This window comes from Cucurbita pepo, chromosome 2, assembly GCF_057944985.1.
Source record: "Cucurbita pepo subsp. pepo isolate OVF chromosome 2, ASM5794498v1, whole genome shotgun sequence".
NCBI classification, from domain to species: Eukaryota; Viridiplantae; Streptophyta; class Magnoliopsida; order Cucurbitales; family Cucurbitaceae; genus Cucurbita; species Cucurbita pepo.
The window spans coordinates 430,240-453,212 of NC_141799.1; the positions used below are offsets into that span (position 1 = coordinate 430,240).

Here is a 22,973-nt window from a genome sequence, read left to right on the forward strand (position 1 = left end):
CTCAACTTTATGTTAGATTAGGAATTGAACATAAGCCAGCCACATTCTAGTTTCTCCCTAGCCAAATATCTATTTTCGAGAACCTATGAGCATGTTCGCAAACCTTTCTTAGAACACGACCCTTAAGAAAAGAGAGATCAAAGCCAGTCATAAGTTGAAACTTGAAAGTGAAAGTAGAGTGATATTGAGATAGCCAAATCTCAAACGAGTCTATCAAGATGATGTATGACTTTTATTTCAAGAACATACATCCCATTGGCAGATTTGCCATTCGAACTGAACAATTAAGCATACACCATGCAGTATTTGCAATACCCAACATCGTTTAAACAAAAAAATTTATTTTCTTCCAGCAGTAAAAACCAGAATCTAATATATATCAAGCCAAAAATCACATTTCTCCAATCAACGATCAGAGTCTCTGCCTATGCTGTAATTTCCATCTCTTCCATTGCTACAAGCTACATTAGTAAATGCGTTCATCAATGATGGGCCTTGGCTGCAGCTTTCGCATGAGACTTGGCCTTTGCCTGGCAAGTGCACAAGAATACAACCAAAAGATACGTTCTTAGACAATTGAATTCATATTCTGTACAGATAACTACTGAATAGGGACATAAGATGGTCTATGATTCATGAGCATACGTGCCTAATTTTTTTTTTAATCAAAACAAATAACATGGCACGGTAGTTGGCGAAACCAGAAGAAGAAACTTTCATATCCAGTAAAAATGGCTCATAGCTAAATGTTTCTAACTACACAGCCAATGTTCTTAATTTTTTTTTTTTTTTTTTTCTTTTCAAATTTGGGTCGTGATTTCCAACAAGACTTCTTAAACTAGAAATGCCGACGGAAATAATGGCAGCGAATAAATCTGTTCTCCAAAAGAAAACAAGTGAAAACCATCAAATAAACAGATTACATGAAATCAGGTGATAACGTTGAATTCATCTGAATGAACGAGTGAAAGGGTAACAATAATCTTTACAAACTTGCAATAAACATGGAATTGATTCATAGACAGAGACACCAAACAATCAAAACCCATGCACAACAAAAATGACCATTTCAATGAATTTACAAACAGGAAAGGCTGGAAAAATAGTTGATTCCAATTTACCTTCAGAACCTTGAGTTTAATGCTTCCGTAAACCAAACCAAAGGTGAATGTTGATGCACGAGCTACCTGTGTAAATCAATACCCAAAAAAAAAAAAAAAAATTGGCACATAAAAAGAAAGTTTTAGAAACTAAAATGAACCGATCCATTTGATTCCCAAGAAAGGACTTAAAAATGATAATGAAGAAATACAACGAAGAAAATAAAAAATTTCAATCGCAGATATCCACTCGCACCAATTATCACACGATAGAGAATTCTAAACGGACAAATCTAAATGCATTCAAATATCGCCGAAACTTTCGAGAAAAAGGGTGGATACAGCACATGAGAGGGATCGAAGTAAATACATATCGGAAATATGAAATAACGTAGTTAAGCAGATGATTATAGGCAAAAAAAGAAAAGGCATATACCAGTGCGAGAGTGCTGGTGCCGGAGTAAGGGCCAGGAGGGAGCGCCATTAGATGTAAATGATGATATCAATCTCAACGCAGAAATGCTCGGATTCGTCTCCTTCGAGTGCCACGAGTTTCCCTTTCCCACCTGGATCATAAAAAACCCTAATTTCATCTGCAATTTCGGATCCGTAGCACCTGTCAAGGCTGACGTGTACCCGAATATCGAGCTCAAATTAATGGAGGGTAATTTTGTTAAATAACCTCCCTACATGGGCTAAAAGTGTAATATTATCATATCTATTATTCTAATATGTATTAAATAAATCATCAATTTACATTTTATGCCTTAAAAAAGGGTACATTTGGCATTTACATCACAATCCTTATATTTTTTTTAATCACAAAAAGTGATATTACAATTATGTCCCCATTATGGTTAAATCGGAACCTAATCAAAGAAAACGAAAGGAAAATAATATTTTTTTAGTTCAATCCCAATGTCTTTCCCTTGTTACAGTGCACGTAGAATCCAGAAGCCTTACGCGATGCCACGTCTTACATCGATTCCAGTTTACCGGTAATTGATAAAGAAATGAATCGAAGGAGGGAACAAGACGCTAAGGTGGATCAGTGAACGGTGCCTTTTCGTCAGAATCGTCTGGTCGCCGATGAAGAAGCCATCGCTCTCAAGTCGTTGATGGTGCACTCGACTTACAGCATTTCACTAGATTGAAGGATACTTGCGTCCACGGCATCAGAGCTAAGATTCGCATACTGCTCAATTTCTCCCCGTCAGGTTTACTCCTCTGACTTATCTAATCCTCCTTTCTTCCTTCCGTGTCTTTTATCATTTGTATCATATTACTTTTGCATTTCTTCTCGCTTTGAGTTTCTGAAATGTGTTGCTCGGTTGAAGTTAAATTCTCATAGTAAATTAGTTTTCTTCGTATGAGCTCTTTTTGTTGTTAATTGAATCGTGGCGGTCGTTTCTTTCTTCAGGAGGAAGATGACTCAGATTCATCCGATTCCAAATCTTTCTCTCTTTGCTTTTCTAAATTTGGCTAGATATCTGAAGCGCGAGTACCTTTCTTGTTTTATTATTATTTTTTATTTTTCAATTGACGGCTGTAATGGCTGGTATCACGTTCTGTGGTATAATCACTCTGCTATTGGACCTTAAAGCATTCTAACACTAAGAGAAGTGGAAAAACCTTTATGTCATTGAAGGTAAAAAGGAAACGGAAACATTCTTTATCATTTTTTAGTGAAGATTAAAGAACTCTAGCTTGATCCATCTCCATCCGCTCTACTCTTTTGGATCGAATTGTGAAATGGATAGTCTGATTGTATCGAATTGGAGCATATATTTTTCTTTTTTTTACTTTACTTTATTTCGATCTCCTATTTTTGTACTCTTTTTTATTTTTGACATCTCTATCCTTTTAATTCCTATGACTACTTAGTATTTGCGATGTTGGTTTATTAATTTGTATTTATTATGTCTCTTAGTGATTGGCTGTAATTTCTTCTGATGTTAACATGAACATCTTGGAAAAAACTTGGTCTATTTTTTATATTTTTAATTAATTTATCTTCCCTGTCATGTTTAAAGTACAGTGTCTGATATTGTAACTTCTGATGATACATTTAGGATTTTTAACTGTGAGTTCCAATTAAGTATCTGTAATAGCCAAACTAATTAAGGATATTTGTGAGTTGTGACAGTATTTTATGTTCTTACGACTGCATTAGTATTCTTCTAGCAGTGACTTGACATCATGTGATTGGTTGTAGCAGAAATCCGTACTATCCACTACTAATCATTGGCTTTGTGTGGCAAAGATGAACTTGACTACTTCCGATCTCGTACTTCATATCACATATTTATCGCGTTAACATGCTTGTCCCATTTAGTGGATTTTTTAGTCTTCACTCTTCTCTTGATTCAGTTAATTTAGCATAGAGATGTTGCTCTTATCAAGGAAATGCTGCCCTTCGGAATTTTAGCATTTAACTCCCAAATTATTTTCGTTGGTTAACAACAGTTGTAGTTTTTCAAATATTTGCGGGTTTATTACTTTTCTTGATAATGTTGAGGTGTATAAACATTTTTTTTCCTCTTCTTGTTGCAAAAGTCATAATGAGATTTTTATGAAGCTTGTTTTTCTGTTAGATGTTTATACTCATTGAATATCAAAATGAAATGGACATTGGTTTGCCTTCTTAATATTCTTCTCTTGGACTTCTTCAATATTTTGTGATTATTTACTTAAAATTTTGCATCCATGGCCTTAAATCATCCATATTTTATTCAATTTATCACTATCTAGAAAACATGTTTTTTGTTTCGTTATTGTTAATATTGTCTTACTTTAAATTGCTGCTACTTTCTTGATATATCATACAGAAAAATAAGCAGGTACACAGTTGACTCTTTCTATGTCAGGTACATTCAGTGTTTAAATAGACAATAACTGGATATTATATTTGTTCAATCCCCAGTATTATTGATCAACAATGGGCGCATCAACCTCAACAGAGAAATGGGTTCCTGATGACCAAAAAGAGGCTGAAGCTCTAGCAGCTTCAACGGGAGCTCTTCCTCAGCTTCAGAGTGCATTCTCTAAACTGGCGGATCCCCAAACAAATGCAATTCCTTTCGAATCCTTACAGGCAATATTCTAAACTAGTTTTAATAGCTATATTGGATGACCTGTAAAAGTAAAAGTATTGTATTGTAGATTTGAGATCACTGTTCATAATTTCAATGGTTTGAGGAGGGAGACAATTTCAATTATTCTATTGCGAAAGTTTTCTAAACATATTTTTTTTTCACAGAAATCTGCTTCTACCAACTAGAAAACTGTTTTCCACAAACAATTCCGACAAACTACCCCTAGATTTTAGACCCCCTAATCCCCTTCCTCCCTCCAGATCTTAGAACACGTCGAGCATGAACAATGGCTGCATTGGTTGAGACTTGATTTTTTTAATTATTTGTTCATTCTTCATGTTTGCAATTTTCTTTTAACGTGTAGTTTGGTTTCAGAAATGCTTCTTTTTAGGTTATAAAAACCGAACCCAAGAAACATCTGTGGTGCCTGAATCCTTTCCAGCCGTCCTAGACTGTGTAGGCTCAACGATAGCTGAACTATTCTTCATTCCAGAGGAAGGAGGAGTTACCTGGGTTGAATTTCTCAAGGGCTACAACAAATGTTGTGGAAATATATCTGCATCTGTGTTGCTTAATACATTAATTAGGGTATTTGATGCTACGATGGTAAAGGCAGGACTCCCTTCAAAATTGGAGGTTACTTCCCTTGAGGATGAATTTAAGATCAGTGGTTTCCTTCTTTCCAGTGATATTCTTATGCTTCTTTGGATGTGTTGGACCATGTCTTGGGATTCTAGTACTTTCAAAGTCTTAGGTTCAAATTCAAATTTGTTTTTGCCGGATATTAATAATCTGGTGCTGTCATCGGTGTCATCATGTGCTGAAGCTGGCAATACTGTAAGCATTTGGGACTGCGATATCTTAGGTTTGGCAGTTGAAGTACCTGTTGGAAAGTTTCTTCCTTGGGCAGTGAAAACTGTTCCTAGTCTTCCAGATGGATTTTCACATTTTGTACATGCAAGAATTCTTCAAGCTCCTACTCAAGAGGTAACTGATTCCTTTCTTAAGTTAACTTTGCATCTCTTTACAAATGGCTTTAAATCCATAGGCTGACACTTCAAGGCATTACATTTCTTTACTAGGTTGAAATATGGTTTCTGATAAAGTGCCTTTAGAATCTGTTATATCTCTGCAGACTTATCTGCGGAGGTGCTCTGGTATTGAGCGAGTTGTAAACTTATTAACGAAGGAAGAGGCAATCAACTGTATTATATATCATTCAATCAGTAATAATACTAAAAAAGAGATCAATGTCCTTCAATATAGAGATGTGTTCATCCACCGATTATTATTAATTGCATTAAAATTATTGAATATTTCTATGATGTCTTGTTTTACAATTTACAATGCAGCTCCTGGCTGATTAGCGCTACTTCTACCTTCTTGTTCTGGTGACTTTAAATTCAGTTTGTTATTGTTCTTTCATTGATATTAGCACATATTTGAGGTTATAATCTAGGTCTAGTCTCTCTTGAATGAACTTCGGTGTTATTCTCTATATTCCAGAGACCTGTTTTTAGTCCTTCCAAATTAGATGTGATGCTCATTCATAGGACATATTATGATGCATTGTTCTTTAAAATTAGATGCGATTACTGTTCCTAGGTTATATATTATTACTTATTAGCACATGAATTTAGGCTAATGTTTCATGCTGAGTTGTAGAACGTAAATATTTTCCACTTCAAGATTGGTATTTTGAGAAAGGAAATTGTTAAATCTAGTGTCTTGAAAATAAATTGTTTTCTATGGAGGATCCTAGTTGACCTTCCCTTTTCTGGTTGGTCAATGATAGGTCGGAGTGGAGTCATCAAGTTCATTAGCTGCAGATATTGCCTCACCTGAGACATCAAGTTCCTATGTTCTCACCCGTGGAACAGCATGGGCAGTTTCCCTTTCACAAAGAGGTTGTATAAGGGAAGAGATATCAAAAATATGTTTTGTAACCAGTGGCGATGGAAATTATGAACACCTCCTTTATAGGTATGAATTCGAGTCTTCCCTGGATTGTTGTTTGTTGAAACGATCTTTCCCATTGACAGTTTCAGAATGCATGTCAGATATGCATGATGCAATTTAAGGATGTATTTGTATTCTTCTATTTATTGTAGGTCGTCACTTCATGGAAGAGGCTTAAATAGATTCTGGTCAAACATCGAAGGCTACCATGGTCCTTTGTTTGTGGTTGTTCATGCTGAATCTGTAGACACTCGTGACGATAGCACCAATGAATTGAAATGGACTGTTGGTGTACTGACATTCCAAGGTTTTGAAAATAAGGATCAGTTCTATGGAGGAGGAGGAAATATCTATGCTCTTAGCCCTGTTTTTCATGTCTATTCACCTACTGGTAGGATGATGTGGTGGTGAGGTTCTTCCAGGTTCTCTTGTTTGCCAAATATTTTTTGGACTTACTTCAAATAATTATTTACAGGGAAGGAAAAGAACTTTGTCTATAGCCACTTACATCCCTCTGCAAAGGTTTATGAGCCACATCCGAAGCCCGTTGGAATTGCATTTGGGGGAACTACTGGAAATGAAAGAATATTTATTGATGAAGACTTTGCCAGGGTTACTGTTCGCCATCACGTGGTCGACAAGACTTACCAGCCTGGTCCTCTCTTCCCGGATCAGGTAGGAATAATATTCTATCCTAAATGTGAATTATTGAGTGTGAGCCTGAGATATTCTTATTTGTGATGGTTTATCCTCAGATAGATAGTTCAAAGATGAGAGAATATATCGACTAGATGTCTGTTCCTTAGTCAAGCATGCTACTTACCAATTTTCAATTATGATTCAAATAAAACCCAGGGGTTCCTGCCTGTTGAAGCCTCCATTTTAGAAGTGGAAGCTTGGGGATTTGGCGGCTCTGCGGCCAAGGAAATCCAAAATTCGTATAAAAGGAGAGAGGAACTTTTCACTGAGCAGAGAAGAAGGGTAATGAATATTTGATTTAATCGAAATATTCAATTGTTTTAACGAGCAGAATATTGAAGTTAGCATCCATTTGGTTCCTTGAAATCTTTGCAGGTTGATTTAAAAACATTTGCTAGTTGGGAAGATTCACCGGAGAAGATGATGTTAGACATGATGTCGGACCCAAATGCAGTTCGACGAGAAGACCGTTAAAACAAGGATGAGTTGTTTTTGTTCATTATCATTGCTTGATGATCTCTACATTTGTCAGTAACTTGATGGTGGCTGTACAGAAATCAATAAACTGCAAAACTATATGTAGTGTAATGTTTATGTGCCTATTTTCTCGACGAAGCTGTTACATGCTTTGTCGCGAGATGGCATTATGGTCTCTGGCTTGTATCCATTACTATGCTTACACCATAATATTGAGAGGGACTGGAAGACTTTGAGAACAGTGTTTGCCGTGATTATCAATGTTTTCAGGTGTTTCTTAAATCCTTGTGTAACTTCGTGAACTTGAAAAGAGATTTTAATCTTGCATTTCTATTCATTCAAAATCATAGAAACTCATCCATCTTGGTGTTTGATATTCCAGAATCGGTCACCTACTGTGAACATTGTTCAATTTTCGTCAACTTTGCAGTGTTTGTAAAAGCGTGAGATTTGGGTATCAGGAAACTTGTCACAGAGCATGTATTAGCAACAAGTTATTATATGAATAGTTCGCTCATGAAAAAACAACACAGCATCCATGTTTAGAACTTGGTGCGGAAGGAGAAAACAAGACTAGTAAACATCCATAGGAAAAAATCTAGAACGAAAACATCTCAGAGACAGCAGCACATGTACTACTACACGGAAATTGATAACTTGGTGCGAGGACAGAATGCACTCCCTCTTCTTTCAGGTACATCCGTAAGTTGATCAATTGAAACAAAGTGTTACTGCTTGTCTTCCGCTTTTCTTGGCTGCAACAGGAAGCACAGTGTTAGAAGATTACATGAAATTCAGACGCAGGAACACATGCGAATGAAAGAACCTAAAAGATCAACTTACAAGCTCAGGAAAACAGATTTGTCACCCAACTTGGGTGTGTAAAAGTACACATGATACAGAGAGAAACTAATTAAAAGCTTGTAAATAGCCCAAAAGCACAAGCTTACCATACAATCACATTCTGGATTTATTTGAACTCTAAGACAAACATTTTGAACTTTCTTACCACCATTTCCAGAAAGGCATAAGAAACGAGTATATTGCAGATTTCAATGATTTCAAGAGAAATCTGCAACATGTGCTCGCTTTGTAAGTAAGAATTAGTGACTTAGTGAGATTTTGCAGAATGGGAATACCAAATCAACATCAAGTTGTAGAACATCTGTTGAGTTCCCTTGTTGCCGAAAAACCCTTTTAAACTGCGAATTCCTTATGATATGCAACTAAAACAAGTTCTTGCGAATGGAAAAAGGAGCTGTTTGAATGTGGGGATGTTCTTATTTTACCCGAAGGGTTTGAATTAGCCCCCCACCCCACCGCCCCGATTGTATTTCTCCCGATATTAAAGAAAAGATGGACCATCTGTCTTTTCATAGCTATTGTCCAACTAAAACACCATAGCAAAAGGTTAACTAACTGTCCTCTTTTGCCTTTGTGCTTGATTGGTTCAAGGGTGAATTCTGCGGATTCATTCAACAAACATTCTCTTGAAACTATGACAGAAGCAGAGCCACAGCTGGAAGACTATATATTAGCACTTTAAACAAATAACAGCCGTTAAAACAAATGGAGCTTTTAGACAAACACCTAATACAGAAGATCATCAGGGAAAAAGAGAAAAGAAGCAATTCCCACAGATTTGGATCACTTAGATTAACTTACTACGTGAGGCCTAGGAGAAAAACTTGGATTAACTGTACAACTCAAGGTGCGTAAAGACGAGAGATTTTCCAATGGGTCAGAAAAGTCAGTAAAACGAGAATACTAATCATCTATAAGTTACTAGTAGAGTGTAGTTCATATCAATACACATATTGTAACACTGTATGTTCCAGCGCAAAGGTAATTAGGGCAAACATTCGAGTCAAATGAATACCAAAACGCTAGCGCGCTGCATAAGACAAGGGCCAAAAACATATCATCAATTCAAGTCCTTCTCAAATGCTAGTGCGGTTCACAAAATAATGCCAAAATCCATAACTCTTGAAAAGCAGAAGCGAAGCATTGGGAATTCTTACAGGAAATTCAGAAGACAAGTAAGTACATGAATATAAATTCTTATAGTTGCAAAAACTTCATTCTAAAAAAGAAAATCCATCAAACTCTTGGTGCACATAAGTTGTTCGACAAAATGCGACATGTAGTACCAAAATGAAACTCAAGCAGAAGAGGACAAAGAAATTTTCCCAGCAAGGGAGAACAAAAGCACGAACCTTGATACTGGGAGGAGGGTGATTAAGCTCCTCATCGGGAATGATAACCGGCCAAGTTTCTCCAGCTTCTCGAAACATTTGCTCGGTCTCAAGGAGTTGGCCCTTTTCAAGAATCATAGTCCTGATTGTTTGAGCAGGAGTAGAGGTAGCGTCGAAAACCTCTTCGACTCCATTGACGAAGGTGACGGTGATCTGGGGCGGGTGGTCGTCGGTTCGGCGCTTGACGATCAACTGGCAAGCCGGGTTCGATTCCTTGGCCTTGCGAGCATTACACTGCGCCAAGAATTCCATGCAAGATGCCAAGCGTGGATCTAAGGCATTGAATTCGATTCTCACTTTGGAGAGGAACTTCAACATTGCGGCTTATTCCTTTCGCCTCAACCTTCCAACAAAAGTGATTGGGGCGTGCAAGAAGAAGCCTATGGAGGGGAGTAAGTTGGGTTTTATGACCGACCGAAACGGAGAGTTTCTTGAGAAAAATTAATTAAAAATGTATTTCTTTTTCTTCCTCTCTTCACACCTTTAATTAAGTTTTGTGCTCAATTTTCTTTTTTCTGTTTATTAATCTCTATATTTTTAAATAATTTTCCACTTTTAAATTAATAATTAAAAGATACACAACAAACCAGTGGAGGAAAATAGAAAAATTAATACAAGGTTAAGAAGGAAATTGGATTTTGTTTAAAAGGTATTAAAAATATGATTTGAAGGTGCGATAAGGATAATAACAGCTTCTATATAAGAATATAACAATAGTGATGAACATCAATGGATCATCAATCACAATGTACACAAACTTCTACAACAAACATTACAAATTGCAGTAATTTAAGGAACATGAATCATATATTCTGTAAAATGTTGGGTGTTTGTAGACCCTTTTTTTCAGCTTACCTAAGTCCACGCATACCCCAAATGCTCACCAACTCTATATGAGAATAATACCATGGTGACATTACTTGGGGCGGCGCAGCTTCAGAGTTAAGGAACAAAACAATGTTGGTCGCTAACAAGAACCAAATTCCACCATTCAGATTTAATGCAGTCATCATGATGTCGGTTGCTGAGGTTGTGATTACTTCAAAAAATGTTGACCACAAAGCAGCCCCGATGATCTATCTTTGCCACTTCCTCTCTGAAAATTAGGATACAAACAATAGCCAGTAAGTCCCTATTCTTTTGTTTTTGCTTCTAATCTTTAACTTAGTGCAACCAATATACACATTACAAGCAAAATAAATGTATAAATGAGTTTGTATGGGGTTTTAGAAACTTACTGATAAAGCAACAACAACAAAAATCTTAAGAAGAAGGTTTACCATTTCCCTTTCCGCTCTTTTGTGCTTGAGACGTCGTTCTTTGGATTCGTGGTGATCCCTGCCTTCCATTGGCAACTGGAAAGGAATGCCTCTTCTTGATGTAGATTTCTTCATCTTGAACATCTGGACTGGATCTTGGAGAATTATTTAACTGCACCTTAGCTCTAGCAGATTCCGTAGCTCGCATGAAATGAGGGAGAGATTGATTGGAACTGCTTTCTCTCGACTCTTCTTCAATATGATCAGGTCTTGCTGAACTAAAGGAATTGCGCCTCTTTTCAATCTTATCTTTAGGAAAAGAGTCCGAGTTATTGGGCGAGTCAACATTGCGATGAAGTTTCAAGGGTGATTTCTTACCAGCAGTGAGGGACTTGCGCTTCGGATTGCTTCTGCTCATATCTGTTTTTCTCTTATTAGATTTTGTAGAGATCTGACTAGAAGGTGTTCCTTGGGATTCCAGAATAGTAATATGGCTTCTTGGAGAGGCTGATGGGGATAGCCTACAATTGCCTGTTTCAATATCCTGTTCTCCCTGCAGAACTGATGCATTTACGTCTGGCTTAACTTCTTTTTTAGCAGAGTCCACAGTTATTTTATCGATGGATTCGACAACACCAGGCTTTTCTGGAGACCCCAAAACAGGTTGAAATAAGTTTGACACTTGACTGGAGGGAGCACTACCCACGTCAATTTCTGTGCTCTTATTGCTGCTCTGATCATGGACACATATCTCTGTTACATTGGTTTCATGCTCATATTCAAAGGCACCAGCTTCAGATAAATCAGGTGAATCAAGAGTAGAGGTAATGGAAAGCTCGGTCCCACATTCAGAGCCACCAGCTCGAATAGTCCTGGGTCCATTTGTGATGAAGTCCTCTGTAGTGGACACCTCCTCCGTCTTTAGAGAAGTAACTGATGCAGATGAGATAGCACCAATACAAGACTCGACCCCGGTTTCTTGATATGATGAACTGATTGATCTACCTGAAGTTTCCATCGAACTCAGCTCTTGAAATTTGGATTGGGCAGCAATGAATGCTGGATTACTTGCTCTTCTTGAACCAAGGATAGTCTTTTTCTCCTTCAGCTCTAGTTGATCTGAGGAAAACGTCCCAATCGATGTTTTGTTTTGCTGGAATTCGGTTCCAAGATCCTCTTTATGAGGGTTATACTGTAACTGAGAATCTGCCACCAATCGCATCCTCTGATCTGGGAGAGAATTTGCCTCCATCAAGGTTTCTTTCACATTTGAGACACCTGCGTCCTCAAACCATGTCTTCTCCAACATGGAAGAGGTAACCTGACATGGCTGAAACTCTGTATTGTCCATATCATAAGTAATCAAGTTATCTTCACTTTCAGAATGCACTACTGATTCCTCATTGCTGGATCTTGAATCAGCTGACTTGCAAAGAACATTAGAGTCAATCTCAGCACTAGCTTCAGACGCGTGAACGTTTTCTTCCTTCTCTTTTCCTTGTTCTCCTGTCATGAACTCTGCTTCCTTTAACTCCAGAACATCGACTGATGAGATAGATGTCCATCTCTCCAACCATTTCCAAGTAGTCTCAGATTTAGAACAATAGTAACTAACGTTGATAGGTCTCGTGGTCGGTGTAGACTCAAGCAGCTTCAAATAAAGTACAAATCAGTTTTATCGAATGCAAGTATGTAGCATTTACATGGTGCTTACTCAACAAATCGCAGTTACATAAAAGAATACCTGCCGAGCGAAGCTATTGCTAAGTAGTTTCTCAATTGAAACGTAAGTCCCACTTGATTTCCTCAACTTTTCCTTCTCCTGAAACACGAGATACAAAATAAAGATGAGGCAGCATGAGTATTCTTTCGTTATCAATGCTTTCATCCTAACTAGATTTATAAGATAATGTGAAGCCAAGAAGGCATATTTGAAAGTCAACAATCAAATCTGAGTAAAGTTGGGTTACCAAGGTCTTATAACTATGGCTATCCTTTGTATGCGATCGTTCAACTGACAAACGGGCACAACGTGCACGCACAAGAGCTTGCATTTTGATAATAGCCTGAATACAACGAAGAGTTTCAATGGCATGTTTCCTAACCAAGTGCCCACGGATAGCAGCTTGCAACTTAACCACATTCTTCAGCATCAGAAGCTTTCTTCGGGCCTGCAAGAGAAGTTAATAAGTATAGGGACAAGGACAGAGAAGGGTTATAATATCTGATCTAAAACATTAGAAAAATATAACACACCAACAGCCCTCTGATAACACTCTGGATGATAATAGCGCTGCGTTCCTCCAGCTCAATATCAACTTTACTCTCCTTTTGAATGACATCAACAGCTTCAGATTCCTTAAGATTTTCAGTACTCGGTAATTGAGGTTTCTCGGTTGCGCACTGCAAACCAGCATCTTTTTCTAATGTACAACCATTGGTTGGTTGCTGGAAGTTATTGAAGCTCTCTCTATTTCCAGGAGAAGAGATCTCAGCTATCACAGTGTTACTTAACACTCGTTGCCGGCTTGATCTCTTTCGAAAACTCCACCCTTGCTTGTCATTCAAACGCTTACTCTGCATAAATACAAACCAAGTCCATATCACCTAAAATACAAATGCTACATGATAAAATGACCAACCATACATGATCCAAGGTCATATCGCAAGAAATGAACAAAAGAGATGAGCAAGCACAATACTCAATCCCTGAACCCCTAATTGCATTGCAAATCTCCACTGAAATTCCTTTTTCAATTCCAATCATGAGAGAAACAAACTCGATCATGAAGTTACCAAAACTAATGCAGTAGAACACAAATTCTCAGTAAACTCGATGAGAACAAGCACATTGTCCATTTCTACTAAGTATACCAAACTTAGAGCATTAAGTCGAACTACAGAGATACAAAAGTTCAGAAAGCAAATGAGATAGATACCTCAGAAATATGGTTATCATCTTTCTCCCTAGAATCGCCACCGCAGGCGATAATCTTAAAGCACGAAGTAGACTTCCCCATAGATTCTCACACTAACAAGCTTTCCCCGATTCTCTCACGGATCTAGGACACCAAAAAACAGAACCTCCAACACCGCGCTAGACTAGCATCGGGAGCAGGAAGAAAGAGGAATCCGGAACTCAAAAGCCACTCCAATTCGACAAAATTCAGCCTTTTGAAGTCCGCGGAAGTCGTATTGCAGAAGAACGAGAGTGAGGAAGCCGAGGAAGAAAGGCCACTGCTCCCTTTCAAATATTGCAGATAAAATTACTTTAAAAAAACTCAACTCTCCAATATCTCGACAATTTCTCGCGAGATATTTAGTTTACCAAGTCAATATCGTTTTAATTAATTTAATTGAGATATCACGTGGTTAAAATACGAGCCACCGCCAATGCTTCCCCCAGTGTGTGTATATATATATATATATACACTCCAATTGTTTCAATTATATGATAAAATTATTGGGTCTATAATATGAGCAATAATAAATCAAATAATGAATTGAATTAAATAATACGGGGAAAGCTATAGAAATGAAAAGATATTAGATGGGACGGGAAATCTCTATATTAATGTCATTAATTTTGTATCATATTCAGATGGAGAAAAATAAAAATAAAAATAAAAATAAATAGTTAAATAGGAAAGGGAAATAGTAAAAAAAGAAATAATAATGGAAATTAATATTGAGATTGAGACCAATCATTGAGTGCCACATGTGCGAGATGAGAAGATTGGAAATGCAGGAGACAGGAAATGTGTGACAGGATAATACGGACAACAAACACTGGCAGACATAGACGAGTAATTCATATTGGAGGCTACGGCTGTAGCTCTACTCGGAGACCAATTATTGTTTTTTTCTTCCATTTTTTAAAAATTCATTTAAAACTCTAATATATACATTTAATTATAAAAACTAAATTATTAAAGAGATGAAATTATAATTAAAAGATGGAAAGTTTTGAAATAAATGAGTTGTCCCTATATATATATATATTTTCCATCAAATTAGAATTATGTGGGTGTGGTAGGGAACCTCTTCCAACTACTCACCAGCCAGTAGCCGGTAATAACGCCAATTAATCGCCCACGACTCGACAAACCGCATCCACACACATACATGTGTGTGACATTAATGGTCATAATATCGGAATCTAACCATAATGTCTCAAAGTTATTTGCCACATCATTTTTTTTTTTAATCCAAAATCACCGCTTATAATCGTAAATATTGCCCTAGTTGAGCTTGAGCTTTCCCTTTCAAAGTTTTCTCTCAAAAATTTTAAAACGTGTATGTAAGGATCAGTTTCTAAACTCTTATAAACAATGTTTCTTTCTCCTTCCCAACTGACGTGGGATCTCACAATCTGCCCCTTTCGGACCCCAACTTCCTCGCTGACACTCGTCCCTTAACCAATGTGGGACCCTCCAATCTACCCCCTTTGAATCCCAGCGTCCTTACTGGCACTCTTCTCATCCTCAACTGATGTGGGATCTCACAATACACCCCTCTTTGGGCCCTAACATCCTGATTGACACTCGTTTCCTACTCCAATCAATGGGGACCCTCCAATTCACCTCCTCCCCCTTCGAATCTCAACGTCCTTGCTGACACACTACCACTTTGGGGCTCAACCTCGTTGGCACAACGTCTAGTGTTTGACTCTAATACCATTAGTAATAGCCCAAGCCCACCGCTAATATATATTATCCTTTTTGGGTTTTCCTTTTCGAGCTTCCTCTCAATGTTTTTAAAACGTATTTGCTAGAGAGATGTTTCTACACTTTTATAAGAAATGTTTCGTTCTCCTCACCAACCGATATGGGATCTCACATGTAAATTTTGTAAGTTTGGATGTTTAGTAACCTATTTAATAAAGCAAAATGGGGGATTTAATAAAGGATTTGGAGTTGAAATGAAGCAAAATGGTGGTGACAAGAGAGACAATAATTGTTTTGGCGAAGAATGTTTGAAGAACCAACAAGAGCATATGACAGAGCAAAGGACCTCACCACCATGGGATGTCTGGTGGAGCCACACTCACATGGGTTGATTGCCAAGAATCATGTGAATCCTTCAAACTGTAGTGTGCTAAAACTGGCCTTGATTTTGAAATTACTACGCCCACAAGGAACCATCGTATGTCCCTGTTTAAGCCACTTCGTTCCCACAAGGCCCAGGAGCTTCCTCTCGAGAGATACTGCGGTCGGAGGATCTGACCCATCTAACAAAAACACAAAAACAAGTGTTAGAACTTTGAATTTGAATCCTGTGGAAGCTCTTTTTATACACTCCAAACCCAGTTGCCATACTGGTTTGTTGTGTAGCGTGTTAAGTTTTTGGTTCCTTTTTGAGAGAATGTGACAGTGTTGCCAGTATGGCAAACATAAAACGTTACTCTGAACGTTGGCTTTATGATCTGGAAAGATGATAGAAAAGACAAGAGAGAATAATATTATGCACAAACTCTGTAATACAAGAGGGGGTTGAGACGTTAGGATCCTTCAAGATGGGTCCTCCTCCACATCTCATGCCTGTTTTTCAGTAAAGCTCAGTGTTTGTAGGAGTGAATGAAGAAATCGAGATCGAACCACCCGACACGCTCTCTTCCCATTTCTTGCATTAGAAGCAAACTTGATTGTTCAGATTGGTCCCAGCACAAACTTCCTCCAGTTTTACAACCAAGATAGTAGGTGCTGAGAGTGCTGCTCTGTTCTGTGAGGTAACTTAATGGCAATGACATGAAAGAGAAGCTTTCCATTTAACTCTTAAGAATTTTGTAATGTTTTTACACTCAGATATACCTTCATAACTCAAAAAAAACTAGGTGAAGTTCTGAATCATCAATGTCATTAGGTAAGTGTTACATCATCTCTGGATAAGCATATCATTGAAAACAAATGGTGGTGAAATAATCTCAAAATTGCAGGAATAGTCTGGGGTAACAGAGTTGCTGATTTCACTTGAATTGAAGTAAGGATCACCAATTAAAACCTACACTATTTGAAGGGTAGATGTCTTGCCCTCATGTCTTTCGAGGTCTACCTCTCTTACCTGCTCCCGCTTTTCCTTGAGAAGGCGTTGATTTCTTGTTCGACGGGGGGCGTCCCCGTCCACGGCCACTGCCTTTTCCTCCGCCAGATGAGTTTTTACTTCCCTTTGGTCTACCTCTACCCTTACTTTTGCTCCCATATTGTTCACTTGAATCCGACAGCCCATTCGCCTCATCTTCATCGCTGCTGCTGCCATCTTCATTTTCCTCTTCTTCCTCCTCCTCTGACTCAGATGAAGCTTTAGCCTTCTTCCTCTTCTTCGCGTTGTGCAACGCTTTAGCAGCCTTCGGAGTTTGCTTGACCGCCGAACCTTTATTCTGTGGTACTGCATTCGAAGCTGCATTCTCTGCATCAAGAATAATAGCTTAATCTCTAGAATTCCCACCATAATCCTCCTTAATCTTAACTTTTCACAGGCCAAGGCTCTCCTGATTATCCTTAACAACCATTTTTCTTGTTTATTGGTTAAACTTGAACATACCATACCTTCATCAAAAGCTTTGCCATCGTGTATATCAAGCTGTCATCAAAGCCATTACAAGTTAGAAGCAACCTTTTACCCAAGTAAAAATGAAATGTGTACACAACAAAAAACAAGAAAGGGTGACGATAGGATGGCAACCATGCTAACAGTATCCCTTTATCCAGGAATGTCATTGCAGAATGCAGCAGGTTCAACTATTTCTGGGGATTTTCGGGACTACTTTTACGAGGTTTTATTCAACTGTAAGGGCAAAATTTTAACTTCGAAGTCGTTAAATGTGAAGGACTATTACCTGATCAAGTCGGTCAGCCATATTAGCTCTATCAACAATAACCATCGAGTGTCCAACACCACATGCAACACTAAAGCAAAAGCAAAAACAAAAAATTTGTCACGTCCTAAAATATTCGAGGAAAGGCTCTATATATATGCATATAAAAATAATGATCTACCTTACGACATGCATGTTCTCCAGGATGTCGACTTTCTTGGGTACAGCAGAAGACCTGAACAATAGAGATTAGCATAAGAAAACATTCAAGAGAAACAATTAGAGAGGCAAGAAGCATTTTGGATAGTGAAAGGATCATACTTCTGCCCTGTTGGGCCATATCCCAGCTCTCCATATTGTGCATGGCCCCAACTTATGCACGAGTTATCGGCACCCACAAAATGGTGCATGCCGCCCGAATCCATGCATCTTATATTCCAACCACTGAGTGACAAAAAAAAAAAAAGCACACTAGCTTGAAGAAGAAATATATGAAATAATTAGAAAGAGAAAAGCCATAACAGGAGAATACAAACGAGTGTCAACGATTGGGGGTCCCACATCGATTAGAGAAGGAAACGAGTGCCAGCAAGGACGCTGGGCCCCGAAAGGGGGTGGATTGTGGATCCCACATTAGTTGGGGAGGAGAACGAAACATTCTTTATAAGGGTGTGGAAACCTCTCCCTAGCAATCGTGTTTTAAAAACCTTGAGGGGAAGCCCGAAAGGAAAAGCCGAAAGAGGACAATATCTACTAGCGGTGAGCTTGAGCCGTTACAAATAATAAGGGGACAAAACACTCTATAAAGTAACAAATAGCAAGGAGCAAAACCTTAAATCCATGAGAGGTTTGGGATACATCCAGTCATCTCCTGCATTTTTTATTTTCCCCCACATATATAGCTGCCCCCCACCTGAAAGAAGGGAAGAAAATACCAATATCTAAAAGAGTTCTTGCTATAAAAAGAAAAAGGACAAAGGAACTCAAAAGTAACATATAGATGAGTGGAGGGCTGTGAAAGTTAATTAAAAACTGTAGAATAATCTGGAGAACAGTTGAAAATAGAGCAACAGAAGCCCTCATGTTATGAAGTGGTACCTGCAGTACAAGAAGAGTTAACAGACCCTGCTGAAACAATAGCATCAGGAGGAAGCGTGTTTTTCCTCTGGAATACATCAACGCGTCGAGGGGCCCATTCATCCTTCTGCTCTCTATGCCCAAGTCTGCAAATTAACACATCCAAAAAGTTCAATAAACAAAAAGCAAGAATTTGGAAGAAGAGGGCGGAAGTGGAGACCGAAAGAAGAGCCAGAAAATTTATTCCATTTGTGGAATTGCAGGAATTCAAATCCAAGCCGGTCCATATCACTGACCTTCCATAACCACCAAAGCCCCACCTAAAAGTGAAAGTAAACATAAACGAGACAAATCCATTAGAATCCACGATGCGACAAAACAAAGTTAAAATCCAGAAAGTAGCCTAAGACAATACTCACGTGTAAACAAAGCCATTACGATCCACGGCCACTGCATTTCATTAAGCAAAAAACAAACAGAAAAAGGAAGTATTAACAACAAGCATGTCCAACAGGCTTCAAAAGTGGCTGATCCCATAGAGGAAGATATATTGCTAAACCTGTATGATTTGTTCCACAAGCAACTTTAACAATTTCTTCTCCAGCAAGAGAAGCAATAGCTCTGGGGCGTGGTTGGGCTTCATAAGCAAGTCTGACTGAGCTATCCTTTGTGTTGTACTGCAATCACATTTCCAGAAATGTAAAGCTTCATACCAAATTAAGTCTTAGCATACCGTATCGTGATGAGTATAACAAAGCCTATTGTATTAGGCAAGCATCGCAAATAAGGATGCTCGTGCGTAAAATTACATCAAATCTCTCAGATTATTACTACAGAACGATAGTTCAAAATTCAGTCACATTTCGAGAACATGAGTTGCAGCAAGACCACTGAAAACATTTCACTAATTACGTTACAACACTGCACAAAAATGCTGGAGAAAACATGCATTTCAACTGAAACGCTACGGTATTCACCATTCATAAGCATGGAATAGATGAAAAACTAGAAAATCAGTAAACTTCGAGGTAAGCTGATAGTAGATCAGTGCATCTTCAACAATCACAACCAATACTTAAGAACATACACTGAGGTTGTATATGTATTTAAATCACAAAAACAAGATTTCACATTGAACAACAATTTTGAAAACACTATCCCACAGTTGGTAATCCCATATCGGACTGCAATGCTTCATACGATAAACAGCACAAGATTCTTCATTAGTTCAATTCAAACTAAAAAGCATAGAATAAAAAGTAGTAAAACCACTGCATAGTACCTCATTATCCGTTCCATGACCAAGCTGTCCATACTGTGGAAGACCTGCAGTACTGAGAAACCAAAAAGCTGAATAACTAAGATATCTACAAACAAGAAGAATGAAGAAAACAGAATCTAAACATATCCACAAACCATACAGTATGGAAGCTCCTTCAATAGAAGATAACCACACAGTGAAATCACCGCCACAAGCAGTATGTTTCACTTCAGATACAAGACAACGTACAGGAGACAACTCAATCTCTAAATAACAAAACAAGGAAAAGAAACAAAGATCAAGTACATGAAAGATTGTGAGTTAGAAAAGGAATTTAAACATGAAATATGAAGAAGCAGTGACACCCAATTGCCATATCCACTGCTGTAAGGCACAATTCATATTTCTCATAACTAGTTAACAATGCAGCATAAAAAGTAACATTTACCTTAATTTAAAACTCTATTTCATTCAACTCACCATTTTTCACTGAACCTGAACCCAATTGGCCATGTTTGTTCCAACCAAAAGATAGAGAACTTCCATCCTCAGTAACCACAACTGTGTGGTTTCTCCCTGCTCCAGCTTTAACTACCTTATACCTAACAACATACATCATCAAGTCTTAGAAAAACATACCAAACCTTAAGTATCGAACCGATTAAACCTCCGGCGAACATAGTAACATACTTCGAAAGGTCAGATACTATTGTGGGTCTGTCTCGCTGAATCAAATCTCCGTGACCCAATTGACCTTTCTGAACACAAATTACTTCACGCGTCAAGCATAAATAAACAATAATCTATATATACATTGAAAAAAAACGCTTTTAAGGTTGAGATTTGAGGGTAAACATGCCTCATTGCGTCCCCAGGTATAGCAACGCCCTTCCACGTCCAATGCCACACAATGACACGATGCTACGCCAACATTAACATTCAAAACGTCAATAACCACATCACTGCAATGCAGGATCAGAGTTGAATACTCCATAAAATACATCAACCAACCTCTCTGTCTAGTTTAGAACTAAAAAAAACAACACAAAAACCACAAAATCTGTAGCGCTGAACAGAAAAACAAAAACTTACTGCAACCAGAAGCGACAAAACGAATGTCAACTCCGACAAGAGGGCGGAGGCGAGTGGGGGAACTCAAGTTGCCTTCCACAGAGCCTTTCTTCCGACCAATGATATCCCAGCAGGTAGCACCACAGAACAAAAGCTCCCCTGCCTTGTCTTCCTTGTCCTTAACCTCCTCGACCTTGGAACCGGCGTCGAGCGAAGACATTTTACCCGGAAGCCCAGAGAGAGCAAGGGTCAAAAAGAAGTTGAAAAGACGCCGGCAACAAAAAACGAGAGGAGAAAGGGGGTGAAAAATAAAAGTATGGAAATGGGTAAAGAACAGGTAAAATTGGCGGGAAATGAGAAGTGTAACGGCTAGTAGAAGAGATCGGGAAGGTATCAGCTTTTTTCACTCCAGGACGAAGAAGGTGAAGCAAGAAGAAACCCTAATCCAAATGGGAAGCTCCGCAAATATATAAATCTTTTTAATAATAATAATAATAATAAAGAAACCAAACACCAAAAGTGGTGGGTAGGGGAAGGATTGGTTTTTGGGTATTCCGAGAATTATGATTTTTCAATTCATAAACAAAATAAACCTTTTTTTTTTTTTCTTTTTTTTTTTAAATTAGTTCTTTGTGTTTCTGATTCGTCGTCTCGTCTTCTTCCTAAATCTTGACCGTTCCTTCTCCTCCTACTAGCTGGTAGCTGCCATTTATTTTTCCAAATAAATTTAAAAATATCATTTTTTTTTTTTTTTTTTTTTTTAATTTTTGTCTCTTCTAAAACTAAAAAAAGACTGCAACTGCAAAAACCCCGTGAGTAACCGAACCGTGGAAGAAAAGGCGAAGGAGAGAGTTTGAATATTCTTCGATTTGGAAATTGGAACGGTCGGACGACGTTGTCTCCATCTCGTGACCCGATTAACTGTTCCTCGCGATTATCAATCTTGTCGTGGATAAACGGTACACCATGGGCCCGATCCAACTAAATAAAAAGGCCGAAATGGGCCTGGCCTACTTATCTCATGGGCCTGCCTCAGGCTCAGTTCGGGCCACCCCCACTTCTAATTCTCCCCGACAAACATTCTGGCTCGGCTTCTATTCTCTGAATTCGGTCCCATTATTTTAATATAATTAATTAAATTCTGACTATCCCGAAACCAAAAATAATAATCATGGTTATTTTTCATATGGATTTTAATTTGATGTGTGTACATTTGGGGTTATATTCTTTTATATGATAAAGTCGGCAGAATATATTAAGCTTTATATGTTAGTATGACTTGGCATTTATAATTTAAGTTATTTTAATTTTGTCTACTACTGAATTATAAAGTTTATATGTTTTACCATTTAAAAAATAATAATAATCATTATGGTACACCCGACATTAATTTCTATTGCAAAGTGGAAGTTTCCAACAAACCCGATTCCTTAAAAATAGTTATATGCTTATGTTACCATTAATTAAATTAATTAAACCAATTACGAAACTTCTATTTAATACAAGAAGCTAGAATTTGATTGACATGGGTCAATACACGTTCTTTTATCGTCGATTCCTTCTCTCAGTTCAAATCTTTATCATATATATCCAATTACGAAAATTTAACACGATCTCTCTTCAATTAATCGACAGTTAATATCATGAATCAAGAAACTTAAATCTTAACCCTGAATAATAAGGCATCTATGAAAACAGTAAAAGACGAAGGAAACTTCTATTTAATACAAGAAGCTAGAATTTGATTGACATGGGTCAATACACGTTCTTTTATCGTCGATTCCTTCTCTCCCATACAACTCAAATTTTGTGCAAAGCAAAACAGACTGCCCATCTAGGAAACCATGACGACAAAAACACCTATTTTAGACCAAAGTTTTAATGTCATTCATTTATTAAACCATAC

At 37.8% G+C, this 22,973-nt stretch overlaps 5 protein-coding genes across 8 annotated transcripts; 1 reads left to right on the top strand and 4 right to left on the bottom strand.

Annotated features, from left to right (window-relative positions):
• Window positions 1-161: 161 nt before the first annotated feature.
• On the bottom strand, window positions 162-1,727 carry LOC111789285 (uncharacterized). The gene is made up of 3 exons (XM_087121210.1): window positions 1,537-1,727; window positions 1,122-1,187; window positions 162-530 (listed from the first exon to the last, which is right to left on the bottom strand). Exons 1-3 carry the CDS (start codon window positions 1,582-1,584, stop codon window positions 483-485), a joined length of 162 nt encoding a protein of 53 aa, XP_086977336.1. The 5' UTR covers window positions 1,585-1,727; the 3' UTR covers window positions 162-482.
• Window positions 1,728-2,010: 283 nt separating this feature from the next.
• LOC111789283 (TLD-domain containing nucleolar protein) lies at window positions 2,011-7,612 on the top strand. Of its 2 annotated transcripts, none has more exons than XM_087121209.1 (8): window positions 2,011-2,317; window positions 3,968-4,194; window positions 4,571-5,182; window positions 5,991-6,178; window positions 6,307-6,545; window positions 6,630-6,829; window positions 7,010-7,135; window positions 7,229-7,612. In XM_087121209.1, the coding sequence occupies exons 2-8, from the start codon at window positions 4,039-4,041 to the stop codon at window positions 7,325-7,327; spliced, it is 1,620 nt and encodes a 539-aa protein (XP_086977335.1). In that variant the 5' UTR covers window positions 2,011-2,317; window positions 3,968-4,038; the 3' UTR covers window positions 7,328-7,612. The 2 variants fall into 2 exon arrangements, with proteins under 2 accessions (XP_086977335.1, XP_023525770.1); XM_023670002.2 differs by having other exon boundaries at window positions 2,012-2,317; window positions 4,024-4,194.
• A 175-nt stretch (window positions 7,613-7,787) lies between these two features.
• LOC111789284 (39S ribosomal protein) lies at window positions 7,788-9,974 on the bottom strand. Its single transcript, XM_023670003.2, has 2 exons — window positions 9,547-9,974; window positions 7,788-8,085 (listed from the first exon to the last, which is right to left on the bottom strand). Exons 1-2 carry the CDS (start codon window positions 9,901-9,903, stop codon window positions 8,059-8,061), a joined length of 384 nt encoding a protein of 127 aa, XP_023525771.1. The 5' UTR covers window positions 9,904-9,974; the 3' UTR covers window positions 7,788-8,058.
• Window positions 9,975-10,262: 288 nt separating this feature from the next.
• LOC111788034 (protein IQ-DOMAIN 32) lies at window positions 10,263-14,088 on the bottom strand. 3 transcript variants are annotated; one of them, XM_023668171.2, is made up of 7 exons: window positions 13,784-14,088; window positions 13,101-13,421; window positions 12,815-13,015; window positions 12,589-12,666; window positions 11,223-12,495; window positions 10,866-11,153; window positions 10,263-10,681 (listed from the first exon to the last, which is right to left on the bottom strand). In XM_023668171.2, the coding sequence occupies exons 1-7, from the start codon at window positions 13,862-13,864 to the stop codon at window positions 10,662-10,664; spliced, it is 2,262 nt and encodes a 753-aa protein (XP_023523939.2). In that variant the 5' UTR covers window positions 13,865-14,088; the 3' UTR covers window positions 10,263-10,661. The 3 variants fall into 3 exon arrangements, with proteins under 3 accessions (XP_023523939.2, XP_023523938.2, XP_023523940.2); XM_023668170.2 differs by having other exon boundaries at window positions 10,866-12,495; XM_023668172.2 differs by lacking the exon at window positions 10,263-10,681 and having other exon boundaries at window positions 11,008-11,148.
• Window positions 14,089-16,678: 2,590 nt separating this feature from the next.
• Window positions 16,679-21,539, bottom strand: LOC111788035 (Regulator of chromosome condensation (RCC1) family protein). Its single transcript, XM_023668173.2, has 16 exons — window positions 21,089-21,539; window positions 20,856-20,917; window positions 20,687-20,754; window positions 20,477-20,598; window positions 20,157-20,262; window positions 20,018-20,069; window positions 19,295-19,412; window positions 19,155-19,185; window positions 19,032-19,055; window positions 18,757-18,881; window positions 18,490-18,571; window positions 17,980-18,102; window positions 17,840-17,893; window positions 17,680-17,749; window positions 17,390-17,423; window positions 16,679-17,249 (listed from the first exon to the last, which is right to left on the bottom strand). Exons 1-16 carry the CDS (start codon window positions 21,285-21,287, stop codon window positions 16,876-16,878), a joined length of 1,644 nt encoding a protein of 547 aa, XP_023523941.2. The 5' UTR covers window positions 21,288-21,539; the 3' UTR covers window positions 16,679-16,875.
• Between the last annotated feature and the right edge of the window lie 1,434 nt (window positions 21,540-22,973).

What these genes read in the sequence shown, in the direction of transcription:
- LOC111789285 (XM_087121210.1), bottom strand. Translation starts at nt 1,584, where the DNA reads ATGGCGCTCCCTCCTGGCCCTTACTCCGGCACCAGCACTCTCGCACTG. An exon ending in GCACCAGCACTCTCGCACTG is followed by an intron (nt 1,188 to 1,536) that starts GTATATGCCTTT and finishes TGATTTACACAG; the next exon opens with GTAGCTCGTGCATCAACATT. An exon ending in TTAAACTCAAGGTTCTGAAG is followed by an intron (nt 531 to 1,121) that starts GTAAATTGGAAT and finishes TGCACTTGCCAG; the next exon opens with GCAAAGGCCAAGTCTCATGC.
- LOC111789283 (XM_087121209.1), top strand. Translation starts at nt 4,039, where the DNA reads ATGGGCGCATCAACCTCAACAGAGAAATGGGTTCCTGATGACCAAAAA. An exon ending in TTCAAGCTCCTACTCAAGAG is followed by an intron (nt 5,183 to 5,990) that starts GTAACTGATTCC and finishes GGTCAATGATAG; the next exon opens with GTCGGAGTGGAGTCATCAAG. An exon ending in TCACTGAGCAGAGAAGAAGG is followed by an intron (nt 7,136 to 7,228) that starts GTAATGAATATT and finishes AAATCTTTGCAG; the next exon opens with GTTGATTTAAAAACATTTGC.
- LOC111789284 (XM_023670003.2), bottom strand. Translation starts at nt 9,903, where the DNA reads ATGTTGAAGTTCCTCTCCAAAGTGAGAATCGAATTCAATGCCTTAGAT. An exon ending in ACCCTCCTCCCAGTATCAAG is followed by an intron (nt 8,086 to 9,546) that starts GTTCGTGCTTTT and finishes TTCCTGTTGCAG; the next exon opens with CCAAGAAAAGCGGAAGACAA.
- LOC111788034 (XM_023668170.2), bottom strand. Translation starts at nt 13,864, where the DNA reads ATGGGGAAGTCTACTTCGTGCTTTAAGATTATCGCCTGCGGTGGCGAT. An exon ending in GTGTTATCAGAGGGCTGTTG is followed by an intron (nt 13,016 to 13,100) that starts GTGTGTTATATT and finishes CTTCTCTTGCAG; the next exon opens with GCCCGAAGAAAGCTTCTGAT. An exon ending in AAAGAGCGGAAAGGGAAATG is followed by an intron (nt 10,682 to 10,865) that starts GTAAACCTTCTT and finishes CCTAATTTTCAG; the next exon opens with AGAGGAAGTGGCAAAGATAG.
- LOC111788035 (XM_023668173.2), bottom strand. Translation starts at nt 21,287, where the DNA reads ATGTCTTCGCTCGACGCCGGTTCCAAGGTCGAGGAGGTTAAGGACAAG. An exon ending in GTCATGGAACGGATAATGAG is followed by an intron (nt 19,413 to 20,017) that starts GTACTATGCAGT and finishes ATGTGATTGCAG; the next exon opens with TACAACACAAAGGATAGCTC. An exon ending in TATGGCCCAACAGGGCAGAA is followed by an intron (nt 17,894 to 17,979) that starts GTATGATCCTTT and finishes TCTATTGTTCAG; the next exon opens with GTCTTCTGCTGTACCCAAGA.